A 21959-nucleotide genomic window follows, 5' to 3' on the forward strand; every position below is an offset into this window, starting at 1 on the left:
TACTTTTATTTTATTTACTCTGTGTGTCACTGTTTCAAAAGTGTAGCTTCCAAATAAAGTACAGTAGGCTATACTTTACGTTTGGAAGTTAGATATCCCAACGAGAATAAAAGTTTCCCGGCAGCCGTGCGAATATCCCAGCGCGAATAACGTTTGATTGGGTCACGTCAATCACGTGAGTAATCCAGGGTGCTGCTGCTGAGCTCGAGAAGCACGGAAGGCCGGAAGATCGCGGAACAATTTATCTAATTTAATTGTTTAAATTACATTACTTTTATAGTATTGATAAGATGGATGAAGTAGATAACATAATAATTCACACGTTCCGCCAGATTGGTTGGTAAGATTTGACCGCAAGAATTAAAAATATTAGGCTAGGCCTAGCCTAATATTTTTAATTCTAGGCCCGGGCCTAGGGCTACCTACACTAGAGAGGCCTAGCCTAGTATAGTTCTCTCTCTAGCTTCTAGAGTAGATAGAGAGAGATGGCCTGGCCTTTCTTGCTAGCCTCGGTTAGCTACCTTTCCCCTCATCATAGGCCTAGCCAACCTATCCTATATGTTGTTATGGTATACTACTATTACTACAGTACATATGATTTATGCAATTCGTAACACAAAATATTAACACGAAACGTAATAATTTTAATAATAGAGGCATAAAAAAGGGGGAAGCCTCGTATCGTATCATATTCACTCATCTGCACTAAAATCAATCGGGTCGCACTAGGCCTACCTCACCATCCACGCGGCGGCGAGAGGATTGTGCGCGGCTTCTCTTTATAGTTTTTTTAGGCTAGATAGAGGGCCACCACATTATTATTATGGTTACAAAATCTTTGATTCTGATTATCTTTAAGTGACATTGATCCAGACATACAGAGTCTACAGCAATTCTCAACTGACCTTACTGTAGAGGCTGTGGCAAGATGTCTACGAATAATAGACGACAAAATAACAGTGCCAAAGTCTCTTCCACCCGGCATGTCGGCACGGTTCCGGGTTGGAACCGACCTTGCAAATGCATGCATGGTTAGTATTACAATATTAACTATCTATAAATAAAATTATATAATTTTTATGTAATGGCAAAATTTGGTAAATCGAGTGTAACTTCTAGTATACTTACTCAATTCTCGAGCGTACCAGCTAGTTAAAGAATGTTTTGTTGTAGTCATAAACCAGACTTGACAATATTCAGAAATTTCTGGTGGTATATCAACATGCAATGTTTGGGAGCACCATTCATTAATTAATTTTTATTACCATGAAAAATAAACCATCAAAAAACTGATAACATCAACTTATGAAATGGTAAAACCCCTTAACAAAAAAGTAAAAAGTAAACAAAATATGGTTCTTGGTAAAGTTGTCCTTTAACATCACATCTCAAACCAATTATTGGTATTGATTTTTAATGTATCTCAAAACCAGTAATTTTGTATCAAATAAATACTAAATAGAATTAAAACAGTTAAAATTTAAGTAAACAATTTTTATAAAAAGTATAAACTTATTTCAAAAAATATATAATCAACTAATTTTTTTTTTTAAGTCATTAGGATACAAAGGTGAAATCGGTTATCAGACTTTCTTGTACGCCAATGAGGCTGATATACGCAAAGTGCTTATGTTTCTTATTGAGAAATTACCAAAAGAGACATCAACAACAGCAGATGAACCTCTAGGTATGTATAGAGCTATAAAGTCATACATTTAAGCTAAATTAAGCTTGATTCCTAGTACCACTCAACACAAGCACCTAAGCGCAAATAACTTGACCATGATGAAATGAATCATCTGAATTGTCCCTTGTGATTGGATATGTCTGCCCTTGCATTGCATTTTAGTGGGAACCAAGCTTTAAGCTGAAACATTGAATCAAATTAAACTGATATACTGGTTAGGTTCACCACCTCCAGGTAACTAATACCTTATACCAAGTAGCGAGATGTGTTGTAGCCTAACTCCAGTATAGTAGATGAATCCATGATTAAAGGTGACACCTTCATGACCCAGTAAAGTGTCCCTTTAATAGAGGTTTCTCCTGAATATCGTTGACCATAGTTTTAAAACATATATTTCTCCTTGTTCATATTTTTTAAGAAAGTGCCTCTTAAAGGTGTGTCCTCTGAATGTAGGTTTCCAGAGATGGATCCAGGATTTTTAAATTGGATAGGAGGTGGTGGGGCAGACACTAAGTATTTCAGCCACAGGAAACCTCTTATCCTTTCCCATGCTGGCGCCTGTAGTGAAGCGAATTTAGGTATGGCACCCCTAGATGGTCAGAAATGGTACTCTCATACATTCATGATAAATGAATTGGTTTGGAATTAACACTCTCATGTATCGCACAGTAATCAGCAATTAAATAGAATATTAACAGTCTGGCTTGTATATTTTCCAACTTCCACAATAGTAGTAAGTAAAACAAATGACACACAACACCCTAGTTTAAAACTAATAACATTTTTAGAATTACTTTTCAAAAACCATTTTTTCTTCTGTTTATTTTTGTAGGTAAATCTGCTCTTCTCAACCGTGCTATCTCAAATGCCATTATGGAGCAGTTGCATAGTCCATGGCTTCCACCCCATTGTAAACGAAAGGGTTACCGATGGAAGAACCCAACTACATGGAGTAAAGAAGTATGTTAATAATTCTTTACATGCTTAACATATAGACTCGCTCACCACCGCTTTCAGCCTGAATTTCTGGCCCTACTTGAGTTTATAAAATGTTGTGCTTAGAATAAATTGACATACATGTAAATAATTTCATTTCACACAGATAATTGGCAGAAAAAAGGAAATAGTGTGGCATATTTTTGAAAGGGGTCAGATGCACAAATACTGCTGTAGACCCCCGTTATCCTTCCTTAATTCTGTAAATATCGTTGCGGTCGTAAGTCTGATCTATGTGAAAGAAGGTTGCTCTAAAGCTTGGTTCCCACTAGAGAAGTATTACTTCTCTAGGAACCAAGATTTAGAGCGACCCAAAGTAGCACCGCAAGTATTTTAACCAATCACAATGCAATGGATCTGAACAGTTACTTAAAATTTGTCAACTCACTTGCGTTGTGCCTACTGTACTGTATGTCCTTATGTTGCGTAAGGACGTATCTGCTAAAATACAGCAATACTTAGATCTGTATGTTTTTTTCAAGGGTTGTCGTGGCTTGCATGGCTTTCATAGTGTAAATGTTGCTATTCCTCAAGGCATGGGAGATGTGACCAAGAAAGTCCCAAAAGGTAGACTTTTATTTTCAGTAGTTTTATATAAATGAACACTACAAAATACTTGCTTAAAAATGTTTTCTGCAATAAATTCCTGCTAAGATATTAGGTATATCATTTGTCTCTGTAAGGTATACATAGATGTTGGCGTCCCTGACACAAGCATTTGCTTTCTTGGTGACGCCACCATTTTTGGAAGTAAATGTTATATTGATTGATTGATATATGACAAACAAATCTAGAAGTTAATCAACTTAATATTTTTAGTAGTTAGTTGAGGTTGAGTATATAGTATGCAATGCTAGGGATTACCGATTACGATAGCTTCTATTATGATATTGTGGCTTTGAAAATATGTTAGTTTTGAAAATACTTGTCTGGGCCACGAATCTCTAGATTTTCTACCATGAAACTGGTGATGTCATTATGTGTCTTTGACAGCTAGTTCATTGTAGAGTATGATGGTTACCAATTACTACAACCGATTAAAGGAAGACAAATTAGAATACAAGGCCTACGAAGGCACATATTATATTACTATGAGAAACTGTATTTAATGCTATTTTTTCCCTTTCAGATATTAGGAATTATTATGCAAATCATTTACCACTAGTCTCCAAGCAGCCTGGTCGGCGAGAAAACCTGGCCGCTTCTCTGATGGAGGCTAATGCATCTCAGTTAGCAAAAGCTCTAGAGCGTGAAACGGAATGGAATACAGTTGGGTTACATTCACGCCTATCTCCACAGGTTAGGGAGCATTTTTAATAGTAGTAGTAGCAAGACAATCGAACAACAGGACACTGAGCTTGCCTTGCCAAGATAGGAATCCTTAACAGTCCTTTGATCTTGTGTCTGGCTGCAACAAATACTAACAGTACTGTACTATGTACATATTCTCCGCGGCGTGTGGTGCCTGTTAAGGGGCGTGGGACTGATCATGTCAGCCACAGATAAACCCTTTGATCTCCGGAGCTCAGCATCCTGTTGTTAGATTTCCTTGGTAGTAGTAACAAGGCTGGAAATTTACTTTTTTATCTCACTAGTAAAGCTTTGCCACAAATGAGAAACCCAATTATCAAGTAACCAACATTTTTGGCGAATTAATTGATTCTAAAAAAAGTAATAATGTCAAAAATTACAACTAGTAATCGTCAACTAGTTTTGACATTTAGCAATTATGTAAAAAATTTAAAAAATGTGTAAAAATCTACTAGCTTACTACTTCTTTCTTACTTTTTGTGATGTAATGCGGCCAATCAGAATTCGGGAATGTTAGTTCGTCCAAACAGAATTTGCTTAGTGGAAAAAATGATAATGCACAGTTTTCAAAAGTCAAGTCCACTAACTTCTCATTTTTCAGTGTTTAAAAAAGTACTATCTATATTTTTGTAGGAATATCAAGCTCGTAAAAAAGAGCGTTTACAGAAGAAAATAGCCGAGCATCTCCGTCAAGGACTGACAAAAGCTGAAGGGTCATCTGGGTCAGGTCAATCGTCGGACCTTCTTCAAGTTCTCAATGAATTTAGTGATAAAGGTGCTAGCAACCAAAACAAAGGCTCTAGGTTCACTCATGCGGAAAAATTACAGTTTGCTCAGGTGAGGATTAATAACATATTGGGTTGTTATTTATAATGTGTTTCTTACCACTGTCTGGAAACGCATTGGACTAGACGTTACACAACTACAATTACGACAACTATTATTTCTTGTAATCCCTTTGTGTCTAGCTGCCACTCACTCATCTGTCTGTCCACAATGAAATGGACTAAAATGTACTATTCCACTGGGGTAAATGGATCCCTAGTTTTTAGTCTTAAGCTCTATCTACGCTATCAAATTAGTTTGACAAAAACAGTGTGATGTGCCCAAATATGTGAGTTTTATACAAGAAGGAATAATTGTTGAAATAATCTCCCTATTCATTACAGTAAAACCTCTCTTAAAGCCCTGTCTACACTATCAAACTTTATATGAACAAAATGTGATGTGCCCATATATGGACATGATGATGTCATATCACTACCATATTTGGGCATATCACTACCATATTTGGGCACATCATCATCAGACTTTTACCATTATGGCCAACCCCTATTCAGGTGGCATCCCTGTTAAGAGGACCCAAAGGTGTCCCCTTAATGGGGGTTACTACTGTAAAACTATGTTGGATCTTGTATAATTACCATATCAACTTATGGAGAAACTAAATGTACATATTGTGCTACCTTATTTGGTATTTAGTTTGATGAAATATTGTATGTATTTATAAAGGTAACAGAAAGTAGTGTAATCTGTGTAAGATTAAATTAAACTTTCTGTTACTTATCTTCATATAAAAAAGTCTCTTTCTAATTATTGAAATCTAGAATCAATTTCTTCATTTTCCATTGCGCTAATTTATCAAAAGTAATAGTAAAAATTTTCATTTTTCATTCGAAAGTATCGCTGAAATGTGCGAGCAGGAAGCGATTTGATTTCTTGATGACGTCTTTTTATATTTTTATATGTTGTTTTGATTTCTAGCCAGAAGACCAAACAGTTTCACAGATAGGTATTGGGGAAGGCTTACCAACCGCAGATACTGAAGAGGTATGTTATATCTTTATCGTATTTATAAGAGGGTCCTAATGTTTCTAATTTTCTTAAAGATGTATTGTCCGCATGAACAAATATTTTTTCCACATTTTTTTGTTGAATATGCCATTTTGATGTTCCATAATAGTTATTCACTTTGACCAAAAATTTGTTAAAAAAACAAATTGTTTACCTAGCATTGGTTTGTTTTGTCTTTTTATAAGTGAAAACATTTTTTTATTAAAACTACAAAAAATGGCCTATTCAAAATCTGATTTTATTAATCTTCATTTTTCATGTTTTTTTGGGACAATACATCTTTAAATGTCTATCCTGCAATTCTATAAACAAAGTATTTCTCCACTTCTCCATTTCTCAATAGATGCTAGCTTGTACATGGCCTATAATGTAACTTGGCTTGGTGGTGTGGTTGACATATTTGCCTTCCAATCCCAAGGTCCAGGGTTCAATCAGGGGTCTCCCTTAAGGTTTTTTTTTTAATTAGACAAAGAGGACCAGTAAAATTAAATTTTTACTGGTTCTCCACTCCTTATATGGACCTACATATGGACCTATATAATAGGGAGGCCTAACTTAAAAAAAAAAAAAATGAGTTACAGACAATTGACCTTGACAATAGTCTAGGTGTGAAATATCGTGAATTGAGTACAATTATCTATATTCCGTCATATTTTATTGAAATTTTAACTGGCCAAGCAGACTTTTTTCTATTCTACTGGTCCGCCACACATTTAACTGGCCATTGGCTGGAGGACCAGTGTTATTGCGAACATCATGAAATCACAACTGTTTCTGCCCTCAAAGGAGAATGTTTATCCTGTAATTGACGAGTATACTTTGGATGTTTGATGTATGAAATAAAAATTATGCTACATTTAGTCTTCATGATTTATATACCATACTTGTGTGCGTGTTGTCCAAATTTCGTTCCGGTAGTGTCCAGTCAAGCAGAAACCCATGCAGTCAATAAACTAGGAATATTACATTAGGAAAAAGAAAATAGAAAATGACATAATTGCCAAACTCATATTTATGTGTTCCGGTTGTTATTTTTTGTTTGCAGAATTTCATGGATTTTTTATTCATCATTCACGTTTATTGCCAAAACAAAAACAAAAGTAATAATTGGAGAGTTAGATTCTAGATATTTATTCAAATCATTGCCATCGTATAGTTTCAGTCTAGGCCAATCAAATCATCCTATCCACATCGCTGAGCATGCTCGCTATAATCAAGTTGCTCAGGCGAGTAAATTCTGACAATATGCTGCATAGGCCTACAATCAATACTTCTCGCGTCACACATTTCTTCAACAAATAAGTCAGTATTTCCGATTCTGTGATTATTTACGGTGAACGTGTAATCCAAAGACATAATTTTGATTAATTTTTTGATTTATATTTCCAAAAGATTTTGAAATAGCGAACATTTTTTAGTTGCCATGTTCTGAAAGAAAAATTGAAGCTATCCCACAACTCTTAGACAAGCTGAAGTTATTGATAATCGCCCTCAAACACAGCAGATATGTTTGAAAGCATAATTTGACCGCGGTTGATCAATTCATATTTAATTTGGTAAGATTTTACGCCCTCTGTCGAGTAACCGTTTTAAAGGAAATGCCATTCAGTCTCGCATTGTTAATAAAATGTTATGACTGTTAACACGGCTCCAAATCTGTAAACTCTCACAAAACCAGAAATTTAATTATGGTTCCACACCGGGTCATAAATTGTTATCTACCATTGTATTCTGAAAACTAGACGTCATAGAAAGAGAAAATTGTTTCGGCATGCCCTAATGTACTGGGTTTTACCAGACATTGAAGTAATAAAAACAATTCTTGGAGGTAAATACGATTACCGGTAGAATTTAATAGCCAATTGATAAAAACCACATATAATTACTTCCTCAATTAATAGTTATTTTTCTTGTTTATCATTGACATCTTTACCCTGATGTATTTGTGGTTTTAGAATTTTAAAAATCCATTCCCACTAGTGAATAAAGATATGAATCTGACCATCATGATTTATTATCCATTAAAAGACACTGACAGGCTAATTCCAAATAAGGGCATAATTCAACAACCATTTAACATGATGATGTTGTTGTTTGCTTTTAAGTTTACCTTATCTTTCCATAATGTAATACAGTTATTTATAATTGTACAATCCATGTTTCAAATTAAATCAATCTCTTTATTCATCTCATAAAAAAAAAATATACACATAACAAAAAGGAGCAAAACAAATTTAAAGAAGATGAAAGGGACCTCCAGGAACCCCAAGGAGCTTGTGATAGGAACTAATTGTAGTTACATTAAGTTATTAAGGTAAAAAATAAATAGATAAATTTTATTTAAAAAGCCTGTATAGACGAAAACACCATGACAGGATCAACAGCATTGTTTAATAACTGGCTAATTATTTGGAACTAATTTAAAACTAGAAATGGCCATATTTGTCCAGTTTAAAAAATTGGGTCAGCCTATGAAACTAAAGCAAGAAAATTACTATTACAATATTTTAGCTTATTGGTGAGTTATGAATATTATAAATCTTTTATATTAAATAATAAAAAAAAAGTCCATTTTGATATTGTTAGTTACAGTATCTCAATGAATTGGAATTTTCCTAACACTTCTAAAAATACTTGAAATGTAAAAATAAGTTTTCAAAATTTCCTATTGGAAAGTTCTAGTTCTGTGCTATTTATGTTCACCATACAATTGTATTCGGAAGTTCAAAACCAGTTTAAGCCCATCCCCATGTCGATTTCATTGATGTCATCAATTTCTTAGATAATCCCTGTGATAGATCAATTTTAATATAACATTAAAGTATGTGAAGTAAAAACAACATTATAGTTTCAACTCAAGAGAATTACCATCTGTGCTGTTAATACAACATTATTAATTATTACCTATTTATACGATAGTATATAATATTAATACAATTTGTCAGCAACAACATGCAACTATAGTAACAGTACTTGCTCAACTATGTCAAAAATAGTATTTCAATAGAAAAGGGGCCCTGAAAAAAGGGATCCCTTTGATAGATGAGTGCCCTAAAAAGAGGGGTCCCTTTTGTAAGAGTTTCCCCTGAATAGAGGAGTCCCTTTGATAGGAGTTTCCCCTGAATAGAGGGGTCCCTTTGAAAGGAGTTTCCCCTGAATAGAGTAGTCCCTTTAATAGGGGCGTTCACTGAATAGAGGGGTTCATTTCATAGGGGGTGCCCTGAAAAAAAAGAGGGGTCCCTTTGATAGGGGCATTCCCTGAATAGAGAGGGTCACTTGGATTGAGATATCTTCTGAATAGAGGGATCCCTTTGATAGGGGAGTGCCCTGAATAGAGAGATCCCTTTGATAGGGGGGGGGGGCATTCCCTGAAAAGAGGGGTCCCTTTGATAGGGGTGTCCCATGAATAGAGGGGTCCCTTTTATAGAGGAGTGCCCTGAATAAAGTCGTAATTGAATTGAGATGTCTTCTGAATAGAGTGGCTCCCTTTAATATGGGAGTGCCCTGAATAGAGGGGTTCCTTTGATAGGGGAGTCTTCAGAATAGTGGTGTCCCCTGAATAGTGGTGTCTTAAAGGAGGGGTTCTCTGTAGTGTATATCAAAATAATTTTCTTCTTGTATAAGATAATTCATATTTTATGTAATATATAATAACCTCAGTTAAAAAAACATTAAATGAGGCTGGACGAAATTTAGTGAAAAGATTGTGAGAACAAAGAAAGTGTACATAAATAAATCTCAGTAGGTTCCAGGCTTTATTGTATGAATTAGAAAGCCAAAACATAGTTAGTCTGAGAAAACAACAGGCAAAAATAGAACATTGCATAAGTACAATTTACTGGTTTTTACAATTAATATTGAAGTAGGTTTAGACAGTAGAATAATGAATCAATTAGGATTTAAGAGAATGTTATTTAATCCATGTGAAGCACTCTTGAAATTTAGATTGTCATCAATAGATTAAAGTATACTTTAAAAACAGGATTAAAATGTAATCTACAAATTGTTATTCTTGATATATCTTGAATAAACCTTAAGATGAGGATATGTCGACACTGAACTAAAAATCAATTGAAATGTCTCAACGAAAGTGCTTTGAGCAACTAAACGCAACCCCACGTTGCATTTTTACTCAAAACAACACCCACAAAAATGTTAGTTACAATAATGTAATACAGAACACAGGCTGATTCATTTACTTTTGATGAATACATTTATTATTAGATCTTTAAAATTTCCCTAGGAAATTTCCACACTAATACTTGACCTGTCTTTGAACTTTTAAAATCCACTTTAAACATAAAATTCCTGCATAAAGTACCTGCATAAAACATGTTAACCCACACTAATGTAAATTTAGTGCATGATCAATATTTATTTGTCATATTTACTTCAATTAATGTGAGTTATGACTCACTGAGGAGGAGGGCTTAAAATAGCAGGTATTGATACACCGAGTAAATGAAACTGAGTCTGTTTTATTAAATACAGTAAATACCTATTTCGTTCTGTATTACATTAATGTAAAGCTCTGTCTACACTATCAAACTTGATGTTATGTATATCAATGTGATGTGGGTGCCCAAATATGGTAGTGATATGACATCATCATGTCCATATATGGGCTCATCACATTTTCTAGTCAAGATAGAGCTTTTAACACAAAAAATGCTACATAAAACTAGCACTGGGGTGTTCTTGGGGCAACTTGAATGTGTATATGTATCATTATTTTTGGTCAAACTAATGTTTCAATCTCAGCTTTCTTAAAACTTGAGCCAAAACGAAAACCAATGACTTTACTGATTAAATGGACCTTTTAAAAAAAAAAAAAAATAAGAGGAAGAATCACAGATAAAAAATGAAAGTTTGACCACTATTAAATGACACTCTCTGCATGGCTTTTAAGAATTACTATTGCACAGATATGTCCAAGATTATTTAAAGGTTTAATTGATTAATTAAATTAATCAAATTTTGATAATTTCTCACTCATTTCACAAATTATAACCTGTAACTTATTTATAAAGCCCTGTCTACACTATCAAACTTTATGTGACAAAAAATGTGATGTTCCTAAATATGATATCGATATCCCCAAATATGGTAGTGATAATGACATCATCATGTTCAAATATGGGCACATCACATTTTTTGTCATATAAAGTTTGATAGTGTAGACAGAGCTTAAGAAAAAGTGTCATTATGTGTTTCCGAAAAAATACAACAATTTCTATACATTTATTTCTATAAGTTATTCGTAAAGTTTCAATCAAAATACAATATTAATATCTTTAAAAGTCACGTTTCTTGCTAGGTGTGATTTTGCATTTAAACAGCTTTGTCTAGATCCTCTGTTTATCAATATTTATGAATATGATATTTTATTCATATTATTATTTTGATGTGGGAATAATTCCCTTAGAAATGAAGAAGCTGAAAGTACTGTAACTGTAGCTCTGGAATTTAGGTCAGTTATGAAGTAATAGTAAATAAGGTCACAGTTAATTTTAGCTTTATTTTATAAATTGAAATGTACAATACAAGAGATAGTGTTATAACTAGGTGGGTTATTACAACATTTTAACTTTTCCAAACCAGATATGGGGCCTTGGGCCAGATAAAAATGATGGATTTTCCAAAAAATGTTTTTTTTTCTTTCATTTTACTTCTTTTCTCTTCTTTTCTACCTTGATTTATAAGACAAGACAAGACAGAGTGTAATGGTTAAGTGTGAATTATTACAACATACAGTCAACTTTAAAATGTGCCTTGCACCAGACAAAATGCTGGATTTTCTTGTTTTAAATCTACCTTGATCTACCTTGAATATTAGAGACTACCATGAAGCCGTAGCTTGTATGTCCCTCAAAAACTTTCTGACATATGGAGCGTGTGGGTCTCTTAAAATAGAATTGATATATAATATTACTGAATTCCAATGATATCATTATCATTCCATCATTTATCATTCCATCATTTATCATCTCCATCATCATCGGCAACTTCTCAGACCACTCTTTGGCAAATTTAATTTATTTAAACTAGTATACAATAAATATTTTGAATTTTTCTTTTTTAAAAATGTTTTATTTTTATTTATTTTTTCATACGCTTCCAAAGCAAGCAACTTGTCAATTACAGGATGGGTACACTATTTTATAATTATCGTGCTTATAAACTAAGACTCATTTGAGGCTTAGAGAGTGAAAGTTACAACCTTGGCACTAGGTCAGGAATGAACCCTGGCCATTTGAATTGGAAGGCAACGTTAACCACCAAGATTTGGAAATTGTATAACAAAAATCACTATATTAGTAGTTTTATTTTTGTTTCTATTTCTTTTATTAAGGAATTGAAAAGAAAGAAAGAGGAAGAGGCTCAATCATTGCGGGATAAATTGTTAGAAATAACGAGCAAAATAGATTCACTTGACCTAGATATGAAGAAGTTTAATGCAGGAATGCAACAGGTTTGTACACAGTTTATCAAGAACTCTCTAGAACCGACATTTGACAAGTCATTCAATATTTCCAAACAATAACGGTCATGTGACCCAATTTCATCCAATTAGATTCGATTTTACTTGGACACAATATGATATTGCACCAACATGATAGTTGGCCAAACACTGTAGATAACAACAATTGTCAACTGCATGTTTTGTTTTGTTTCTTATGTTGCATGACAGAACATAGATGTGTCGACTTCCCCATAAAACTCTGTCTACACTATCAAACTTTATGTTACACAAAATGTGATATATGGACATGATGATGTCATATCATTACCATATTTGGGCACATCACACTTTTTTTTGTCGAACTTGTTTGATAGTGTAGGCAGAGCATTACATTAGGCCTACAATAAATTACCTGTGGCAGTAGACAGAAAAGCAGCGTGAAAAAAGTTGCTTACATTTTGTTTCAATGTGACTTCTAAACACCTTAAGATCTGTCTACACTATCAAACTTTATATGACAAAAAAGTATTATGTGCCCATATGGACATATCACTGCGATATTTAAGCATATCATTACAATATTTGGGCACATCACCCTTTTTTGTCAAACTAGTTTGATAGTGTAGACAGAGCTTTATGTTCAAACAAAGAATTATTACATAATCATTTTGATTGTTGGAATTTTCTGTATTTTTCTCATTTTTAGATGGAAGAACAGGCTTCTGTTCAGGAGAGATCAAACACAGACAAAAAAGACGCATTCAAAGTAAAGAAAAGAACTTTGGATCTTCTACCCGACGCTGAAAACAACATAGCTAAGCTGCAGGTAAATATACTCAACTCAGCGATAATTGCTGTACCAAATTTGTGGACCTTTTCTATCTGTCATCGCTTTCTGTTTGTATTTTTAAAACTGAAGACTTTTTTGTGCTTTATGAATTTAAAACTTTTTTAGATTTGTACAGATTATTAATCTTATTGCCCCAATCAAATATCATCATTGGGTTTGACGATTTTTTAGAAATGGATATTCTTTTTTACACTTTCATTTTCTAGGGGGTGGTAGATGCTAGCGCCAGTCGTCTGGTGAACTTGGCCAACCAATGGGAGAAACATAGAGCTCCATTGATAGAGGAGTACAGACAACTGAAGGAGCAGAACACCAACATGGTGGTGAGTTTGACTTTAACTGTATTTTGGAGGTTAACATCCTTGTTTTTTTAAACCTAGGGTATTACGTATCTCTCTTTGGTCCTGAAGGTGTCATTTTAATAAGGTTCTAATTTGAAAGCTAATGCCAACCACTACAATTTCTTGATTTGTTTTATAATGCCATTCAATAAAGATACTAAATTACACTTTATTTGTGTATGTAATGTAGTCCGAATCACAGAGAAAACTTGAAGATATTAAGTCTCTGAGAGAAAAGATGAAAGAATTAGCTGAGGAGACACGTGGAAAGGAAGAAATGCTAAAACAATTGGTTAGTGGTTTATCTATTAATAAATATAGTTCCACAATTCTCTTAAAGACCGCTAGTGTTAAGTGAACAGCTCTTTTTTATCCTCATCCTTTTTTATGTGATCCCTTAAGTATGACCCAACTGTCCACTTCTCATACCTTACCACCACGTCACATAACAGACTATTACTCCAAATTGAGTGCATTCAAGTAACCACCTCTTACCAGGAACCACCTCTCACCAGGAACCACCTCTCATAGACAACACTGTCCTAAAGTTGTAGGCAACCATTTCTCATAAAGTTTAAATGAATCTTGTAAAATGATCACTTCCTGATCTCTGATCTTTAACTGCACTGGTCACTTGACAAATACTGTTTTGTATCTCTCTCTCTAATCCTGTATTTTGTACATACAATACATACATTCCCTTTTGGATAGTTTTAAGAGGTGACCTTCTGTGACCTTATTTATGTCTTTTTCACATACAGGCCGGGGAGTATGAAAGAATGACCAAAGATGTAAACCGCTCAGCTTACACTAAAAGAATTTTAGAAATAGTGAGTAATATTAAACGGCAAAAACAAGACATTGATAAAGTAAGTATATGTTTATTTACCCATATGTATGACTTTAGTATAATCCCATGCTCAAGTCCCATGCTCAGGTATAATCCCATGCTCAAGTCCCAGACTCAAGTGTAATCCCATGCTCAAGTATAATCCCATGCTCAAGTATAATCCCATGCTCAAGTATAATCCCATGATCAGGTATAATCTCATGCTTAAGTATAATCCCATGCTCACGTATAATCCTATGTTCAAGTATAATCCCAGGCTCTAGTATAATCCCATGATCAAGTATAATCCCAGGCTCAAGTATAATCCCATGCTCAAGTATAATCCCATGCTCAAGTATAATCCCATGCTCAAGTATAATCCTATGTTCAAGTATAATCTGATGCTCAAGTATAATCCCATCCCAAACATTAATCTAAATCTGGACAAATTACATTGATTTTTTCTGAACTATTTTGTGCCACAATCATCATGTTATGGTAATCCACACACAGGGAATTTCCTATACGAGTACATTAGTATTGGCCAACACTGTGCACAAAGAGATATTTATATTCTAATTAGCTAGCCACATAGACAAGTACATTTAAGTAAGCCTTATTCTAGTTTCTTGTAGGAAGAAACTAACATTAGTTTAAGTTGTAATTGGTAATTTGTTTTTAGTTTCATTTTCTAAAAACTACTAACCTGATTTATTGTGATCTATCTAATGAAATCATTTTTCAATTCGTACCGTAGTATTCCTTTAATTATAATGTTTTAAAATTTTGTTTAAATTATAATTTATATTATGAAATGTGTTGACTTAAAACCTATTCGTTGAACTTGAAAAAACCATTAATTATTTAATTATGTCGGCCATTCATCTGAATGATGGATGAAACAAAGCCAGGACTGTTTAAAACACCTTGGCTAGTCTTATCATTGATCAGTGGCTTCTCTCGTCCAATGCCCACCTTGACCAGAGGAAAGGCATGAAATAATATGTCTAATAGATACATAGGCCAATTTACACAGACAAGCGGTAACGGTAAGCAGAAACCGCATAGCTATTCCCATGTAGAAAATATATCTATCGTAACGGAAACCGGCTGTGTGTAAATGGTCATAAGGAATAACATAGCTTTCTCTACTTGCATTACTGTTACCGCTCATCTGTGTAAATTGGCCTTAAGAGTCAGCAGTGCTGATCAGTTTCAGTTCATTACATACACACCATACAACAATTTTACACTTGCGGAAATAATAATTTTATACTTAATCACACTTCCTCCCCATTTATACCAATTCAAATTATCAATCATTTTTATAATTCCAAATTAAAACTCAAAGATTATAATAATTTTATTATTCTGACATTACCCTTCTAATTTGCATAATTTATTCATTCAAAGTTGACATGCAATTTTGATGAATTTGAAGTAATTGTGCACAATTACATTAGCAATGTTTGTTAACCTTGTTATGACCTTTTTGTAGGTGTTGATAGATACAAAAACACTACAGAAGGAGATTAACCAATATCAAGGCAAGCTGGATAGGACATTTGCAGAAACTGATGAACTTATATTTAGGGTACGATACTGATTGTTTTTTTCAGGAGTAGAGTATTATCTAAAATAGATTACTATGTAGCATAACCCTAGCCCAGCCCATGAGTTTTTTTTAAAAACATATATAGTGGGGTAATACAGAGGCCTTACCTGGTTTAGCCATTTTTAGCCTATTCAACATATTTTATAGCCCTTTTCTTATCTTCTTCTGGGCCCTGCTCTGTGGCCCCTATAAGTTCTAGGCCCCTGGGCTTAGTCAGTGAGCACATTCAGAAATACGCTCCCTGAGAAATGATCTGTGTAGATCTATCAGATGTAGAACCGAGAGATATAAAAGATCCTTTGTTCCTTACTCGATCAGGTTGTATAACGCTGAATAATCTAAATTGAATCAATTAAGCATAGTAAAGTCAGCATTTTAATTTTTTTTAGCCAGTTTTTATTGCATATTTGAACTAATTATTGGAACCTGTATAAAGTGATGTTTATAGTATTTTTGATGTTCTTATATGTTGCTTTTAAAATGTTGTATCCCTGTAGTATTCATGTCTGTTTTTAATATATTGATTGTTGAAATATTGAAATAATATAAATATTGTTTATAGTAATAATTTTGTTAATATACATTTTAAAATTTTGAAAATGTACTCAATGAAATTGAATCGTGAATCTTGAATCTAATATCCATTACACCACTACATATCCATCGCCGATATATGCACAAAACTGGAATGGGGAAAAGCTCTAAATGTCCAGTAATATATATATATATTGAAATAATATTGAAATAAATATTATATATATTATATTATATTATTTGAATTTTCTCTGAAAATAATTAAACAATTAGTAAAGACTCTAAACTTGTTTATAATGATTATATTAAATTTAAATGATATGTTATGGTTATATAATTAAAAAATAGTTCATCTTCTTGAACTCATAAACATGCCAACACAAAGTGAGGGGAAAAACTATTTCTTTATTTATAGGATGCTAAAAAAGATGAAGCTGTACGCAAAGCATACAAATATTTAGCAGCGCTACATGAGGTACGTTATGTTTCATCATTATTAACACTGTATATTTAATAATTAATATATGAAGTAGTAATTGGTTTTTGCCACATCAGGGAATCAAGTAGTCATCAAGTAGTAATTTTTTTCCTAATACATTAGAGAATGATAAAAATTTATAACAAAATTTGCAGGCTGGTCTCTGGTTGGATTCGAACCTACAATCTTCAAATAACTAACCTGGCATTAATACCTCTACACCACCAAGATATAATTAATAATATCATTTTTCAACTAGTAATTGATGGGGTTGGGTTGGATATGAATTGCCCATTAGCAGTCAAACTAGCACATACTGTACATTATTATGTAAATTTATCCTTACAGAGCAGTATTAATTGTTTCGGGGTGGGGATACAAATATCAGGTATATGCAACTGAATACTGTTATTTATACCCATTTCACATCTGCAACTTGAAACCAGGTTTGATCTCCCGATTTATTACGCGTTGTCACACACGCATACGTGAACACTGAGAAATCTTGGAAGGAAAGCGTACTTGCACGCTATTTGATTACTATGATTGGCCAGTTTAATATCAGGGCAAAATACATGCGCACGCATCTATGAATCCGTGAAGGGTATCCCTTCAGAACATCTCGGAAAACAAAAACAGGCCTCTTATTAGCGTGTTTTTCTCCTGCCCTGTGAAATCGCTGGAGATTTTCCACAAAAGTGTATTCACACTATGCAAACCTGGTTACATTTTGCAAGTGTGAAAAGGGTATTAGTCCAATAGTTTATTTGCTCTGTCATCATAATTTCTGTTATTATGGTTTCAGAACTGTGATTTGCTTATTAAAACAGTGGAAGAAACTGGACAGGTTGCACGAGAGATACGAGATCTCGAAGATCAGGTAACCACAATTCACTTCAATTCAACTATTTTGTTTAAATTTGTATAGACATGTTGCCAATTTGACCACCATTGCATTACAGCTGTCTGATTTTGTTCGGTCAATATTTGTCTAGCACTCTTAGAAACCCTTTGATGGGTTTGACATTTTTTCATAGGTTAAGGATATATTGTCGCCTACATTTTTTTTTGTAATATGCCATTTTAATATCACGTAATAGTTATTCACTTTGAACAAAAACTGGATCGAAAAAAAAAAAAAAATTATTTACGAGAAATCTAAATGAAAGCAAAAAATGCTTAAATTGACTGTCAGGCAATCGTTGTTAAAAATTAGCCATTTCTGTTGTCTTTTTATAAGTGAAAACAATTTTTTTTTTATAAGTGAATAACTTTATTAAAACTGCAAAATGGCCTATTTAAAGTCTGATTTTAGTAATCTTCATTTTTCATGTTTTTGGGGGACAAGACATCTTTAATGTTTTTATCTTTGTAGATTGAGACAGAGAGCAGAAACAAGACAACAGATAACCTGGAAAAAATTACTGAAGACTACACGATGATGAAAAAAGAAAATCAACAACTGGTTGCCAAGCTTAAGGGCAAGTGATTAGTTAGTCCTGGCTAGTGAATGGTAACTATGCTGTGACCAGTGTTTGATATTCAGTGTTATAAAGGCAAATGACCAATTAGTCCAAAGTGGCTAAAGAGCAATATTTTGACCAATGTCTTAAAATATTCTATCAATATTCAACTTTAAGGCAAGTGACTATCTAGGTTATGTTTGCCGAATGATTGAACCGGTTTTAATTAATTTGTCACTAGTCAAATGACTATCAAGTGACAAGTTGAAATATCAATTGGCCACTGACCATTAACCAATGCCAAATTAGATGAGAAAATGACCATTGATTTAAATTGAGTATAGTAACTATATGTACTGTTAACTGAGCTGAAGTATAATTTTTACACTTAAACAGACCAGTTGGCCAATCAAAAGCTTTTAATATTATGAATCATCCTTTCATTCTAATACTATCAATCGACGATAACATTATTTTTTAACCCAGTATTGTATATGCTTGAGTGATTTGCATCCTGATGGAAAGTCATTGTCCTGCTGGGAAAATATCACTCAGTGACATTGTTCTGTTTAGTATGTCATCACCTTATTGGGAAAATTCACCGTCCATCCTTTTACCATGACATTTCCCATGTTCTTCCTTATTTATACTGTTTAGTATCATCTCCCTGCTGAGAAAATCCACCATCCTACTGGGAAAATTCCTCATCCTGCTAGGAAAATCCCTCAACCCTAGGAAAATCCACCATTCGGCTTGGAAAATCCACCATTCTGCTGGGAAAATCCACCATCCTGTTGGGAAAATCCCCATCCTGCTAGGAAAATCCACCATCCTGCTGGGAAAACCCCCATCCTACTAGAAAAATCCCCCATGACCAATATTTTCCCACTCTACGATTGCAGTGACATTTCCCATGTCTTCTCACTATTTGTACTGTTTAGTAAATCATTTCCTGCATAGGAAATCAACCATCCTGCTGGGAAAATTCACCATCCTGTTTGGAAAATCCCCACCACCAATATTTTCCCACTTCCACAAGTAGTAATATTATCTGTACAGTTTTGTAATTCATAATCAAAAGAGATAACTATTAATATTATGATATCCAGCAGAGTCTAAGCTAAATCCAGATAATTCTGAACCCATTAATATCATCTTTTATATATGGTGACATTAGAATAACAGTACTAAGCATACAATATCTAAAATTATAGATATAAGAATGTGGTCTCTACAATGTTCATGTTATGTTTTAATTGCAAATTTGTCAAAAAAAATACCAATACCGACACCATCCAGGTTTAATATTTCACAACCCAATTATTACTTTCAATTCATGTTAGCACTTTTACAGATAAAATACTCACCAGACTGGAACATATTCTGTTATGTTTTGCATTGTTATCCGTCAGCCACCCAAGTTAATGTAATTAAATTTCAAATGCATGCTTGGTATTGTATGCATGCATTGCATATGTTCTTACAAAGGTTTTGACTGAGTAGACTTTACATTTATTTAGATTGTTTTTTTTGTACCACTTTCCAGCTATGCTATATTGCCTTGTGCTTCCTGTTTTAATTTATTTTATTCAATACAATTTATAAAGAATCATTAACAATGGTTGAAATTGTTTGTAACTACTGTGGAGTAGCTTTGCGTCAGGGTGTCGAGTAATTGGTCAGATGTTTTTGCCCTACTCTGACGTAATTTGTACTTCATACTAAGTACATTGAGAATACTTGCGAAAAAATATGAAAGTAATTCTCGGGGGTTCGAGTCCCACCCGAGAATTACTTGCGTATTCTCAATGTACTTAGTATGAAGTACAAATTATAACATCTGAACAATGGTTGAAATACCAGACTGCTCTCACATCATGGTCTTAGATTATGATAAAATATTAGTAATTATTCTGGGTTAAGAATGAAAATATTTTGGCATACATGGCATGTCATACAAAACCGTTCACTGACTGAATAATAGGCTTTTGGCAAGTCTAATTAGCAGTGGAAAACATAATAGATATTGTGGATGAAAGGAGCTCTTAATACAGTATTGAAAAACGTGCTGCATACGATGTTTGGTGCTTTGGTATATTTGGTACACTACTACTACTACTACTTGGATCTCAATGGAGATACGAAATAAAGCAAAAAGCTAAATCAAAACGATAAAGTAAAACAGCCAGAAAAATTAGCAGAGCTTTCGGGCAACACTAGCCCTTCATCAGTGCAAGTGGTTATATATATATTTATATACATCACTAGATTAGCATGGTTTTTTTTATCTATCTAAATAAGACAAAAAGAGGCAAATATGAAGTTTTTAATTCATATTTGTGGTGGTCCATTGTAAATTGCATTGAGCTTTCTATATTCTTTATTAAAGTAGTTTTTATATATTAAAATTCAAATATACAGTACTAAAAGTTATTAGCGTTGATAAAGATTAATCGTGAAATAAAAATCATTTGTGATATCACAGGAACATTTTTCGTGTGTGTAAACATTAGGAATACTGTATATTGGGACTTCTCATGCATGTATAAATGTATAATACAGTAGAATCTCTATTAAAAAGATACCTCCAAACCTTTAATAGGGGTTGGATAGTGTTAAAACATACATTGCCCTTCATTTGTTTAATGGTAAAGATGTCTCCTGAGTAGGGGTGGGCCTTTTTGTACCATTGGAACAAATCAATTAATCGAGCAGTAGTAGTATGTATTTTTTTTTTTTTTTTAATTTCATACGCATCCAACAGCGAGTAACTTGCCAATTACAGGATAGATAAACTATTTAATAATTGATCGTCCTTATAATCTAAGTCTCATTTGAGGCTTATGGAGTGCAGTTGAAAGAGTCATGAGTTACAACCCTGGCACTAGGTCAGGAATGAACCCTGGACCTTGGGATTGGAAGGCAAGCACGTTAACCACTACATTATTATTAATTAGTTTTTAGTTAATTAGTATTAAGTGTAATTATTATGATCATAATATTAATTAGTGGTGGATACAGATTTTTGAAATTAATTGGAGAGTCCAATGGCTTAAAAATACTTTTAAAAAAATTACTTAACTTGTTTAACCCATGCTTCCTATCTTTTGCATTGTAAATGTTGATGCCTCTACTCCTTAGACCTGCCTATCATTATTTTTGAGAAGTAGAAGAATTTATCAGAATTGTGAATTGTTGTAAAACTGCCAGCTATCTAATGTTTATTTTTAAAAATTGTCTGATTGTCAGTATGGTAAATACATTATATATATGAAATTATAAAAGTAGAGGAACACATTTTTTTCAGTAATAAATTTGGTTTCTGTAAAGCAATAGTAAAATTAAGATGTTATGTTAGGCATAATGAATCAATATTATAAGTAAACAAGATGTGAAATATGCCCAATGTAATAAATGAAATTATATATTATTATTACATAGCAGAAAGTTGTTGAACTCGTGCTTTATTTATTTTTTTATATTCAGGGAAGTTTGCAAATCGTTCAAATTGCGCATAACAACGGCACAGGTGTAATCA

At 33.4% G+C, this 21959-nt stretch overlaps 1 protein-coding gene across 1 annotated transcript; it reads left to right on the forward strand.

The window, feature by feature from the left end:
• The first annotated feature begins 206 nt into the window (after nt 1–206).
• Nucleotides 207–21854, forward strand: LOC144843638 (coiled-coil domain-containing protein 22 homolog). Its single transcript, XM_078700513.1, has 17 exons — nt 207–340; nt 860–1031; nt 1555–1687; nt 2520–2647; nt 3166–3250; nt 3813–3982; nt 4628–4831; nt 5759–5824; nt 12201–12320; nt 13018–13137; nt 13368–13484; nt 13693–13794; nt 14264–14371; nt 15830–15925; nt 16896–16955; nt 17764–17838; nt 18334–21854. The coding sequence occupies exons 1-17, from the start codon at nt 291–293 to the stop codon at nt 18445–18447; spliced, it is 1920 nt and encodes a 639-aa protein (XP_078556639.1). The 5' UTR covers nt 207–290; the 3' UTR covers nt 18448–21854.
• Nucleotides 21855–21959: the final 105 nt, after the last annotated feature.

The sequence above is a fragment of the Antedon bifida genome, chromosome 5, assembly GCF_963402885.1.
Source record: "Antedon bifida chromosome 5, ecAntBifi1.1, whole genome shotgun sequence".
Taxonomy (NCBI): domain Eukaryota; kingdom Metazoa; phylum Echinodermata; class Crinoidea; order Comatulida; family Antedonidae; genus Antedon; species Antedon bifida.

Coding starts and splice junctions, on each gene's coding strand:
- LOC144843638 (XM_078700513.1), top strand. CDS start 291: ATGGATGAAGTAGATAACATAATAATTCACACGTTCCGCCAGATTGGT. Junction 1,688..2,519: donor AACAGCAGATGAACCTCTAG/GTATGTATAGAG, acceptor TTATTTTTGTAG/GTAAATCTGCTCTTCTCAAC. Junction 15,926..16,895: donor CTGATGAACTTATATTTAGG/GTACGATACTGA, acceptor CTTTATTTATAG/GATGCTAAAAAAGATGAAGC.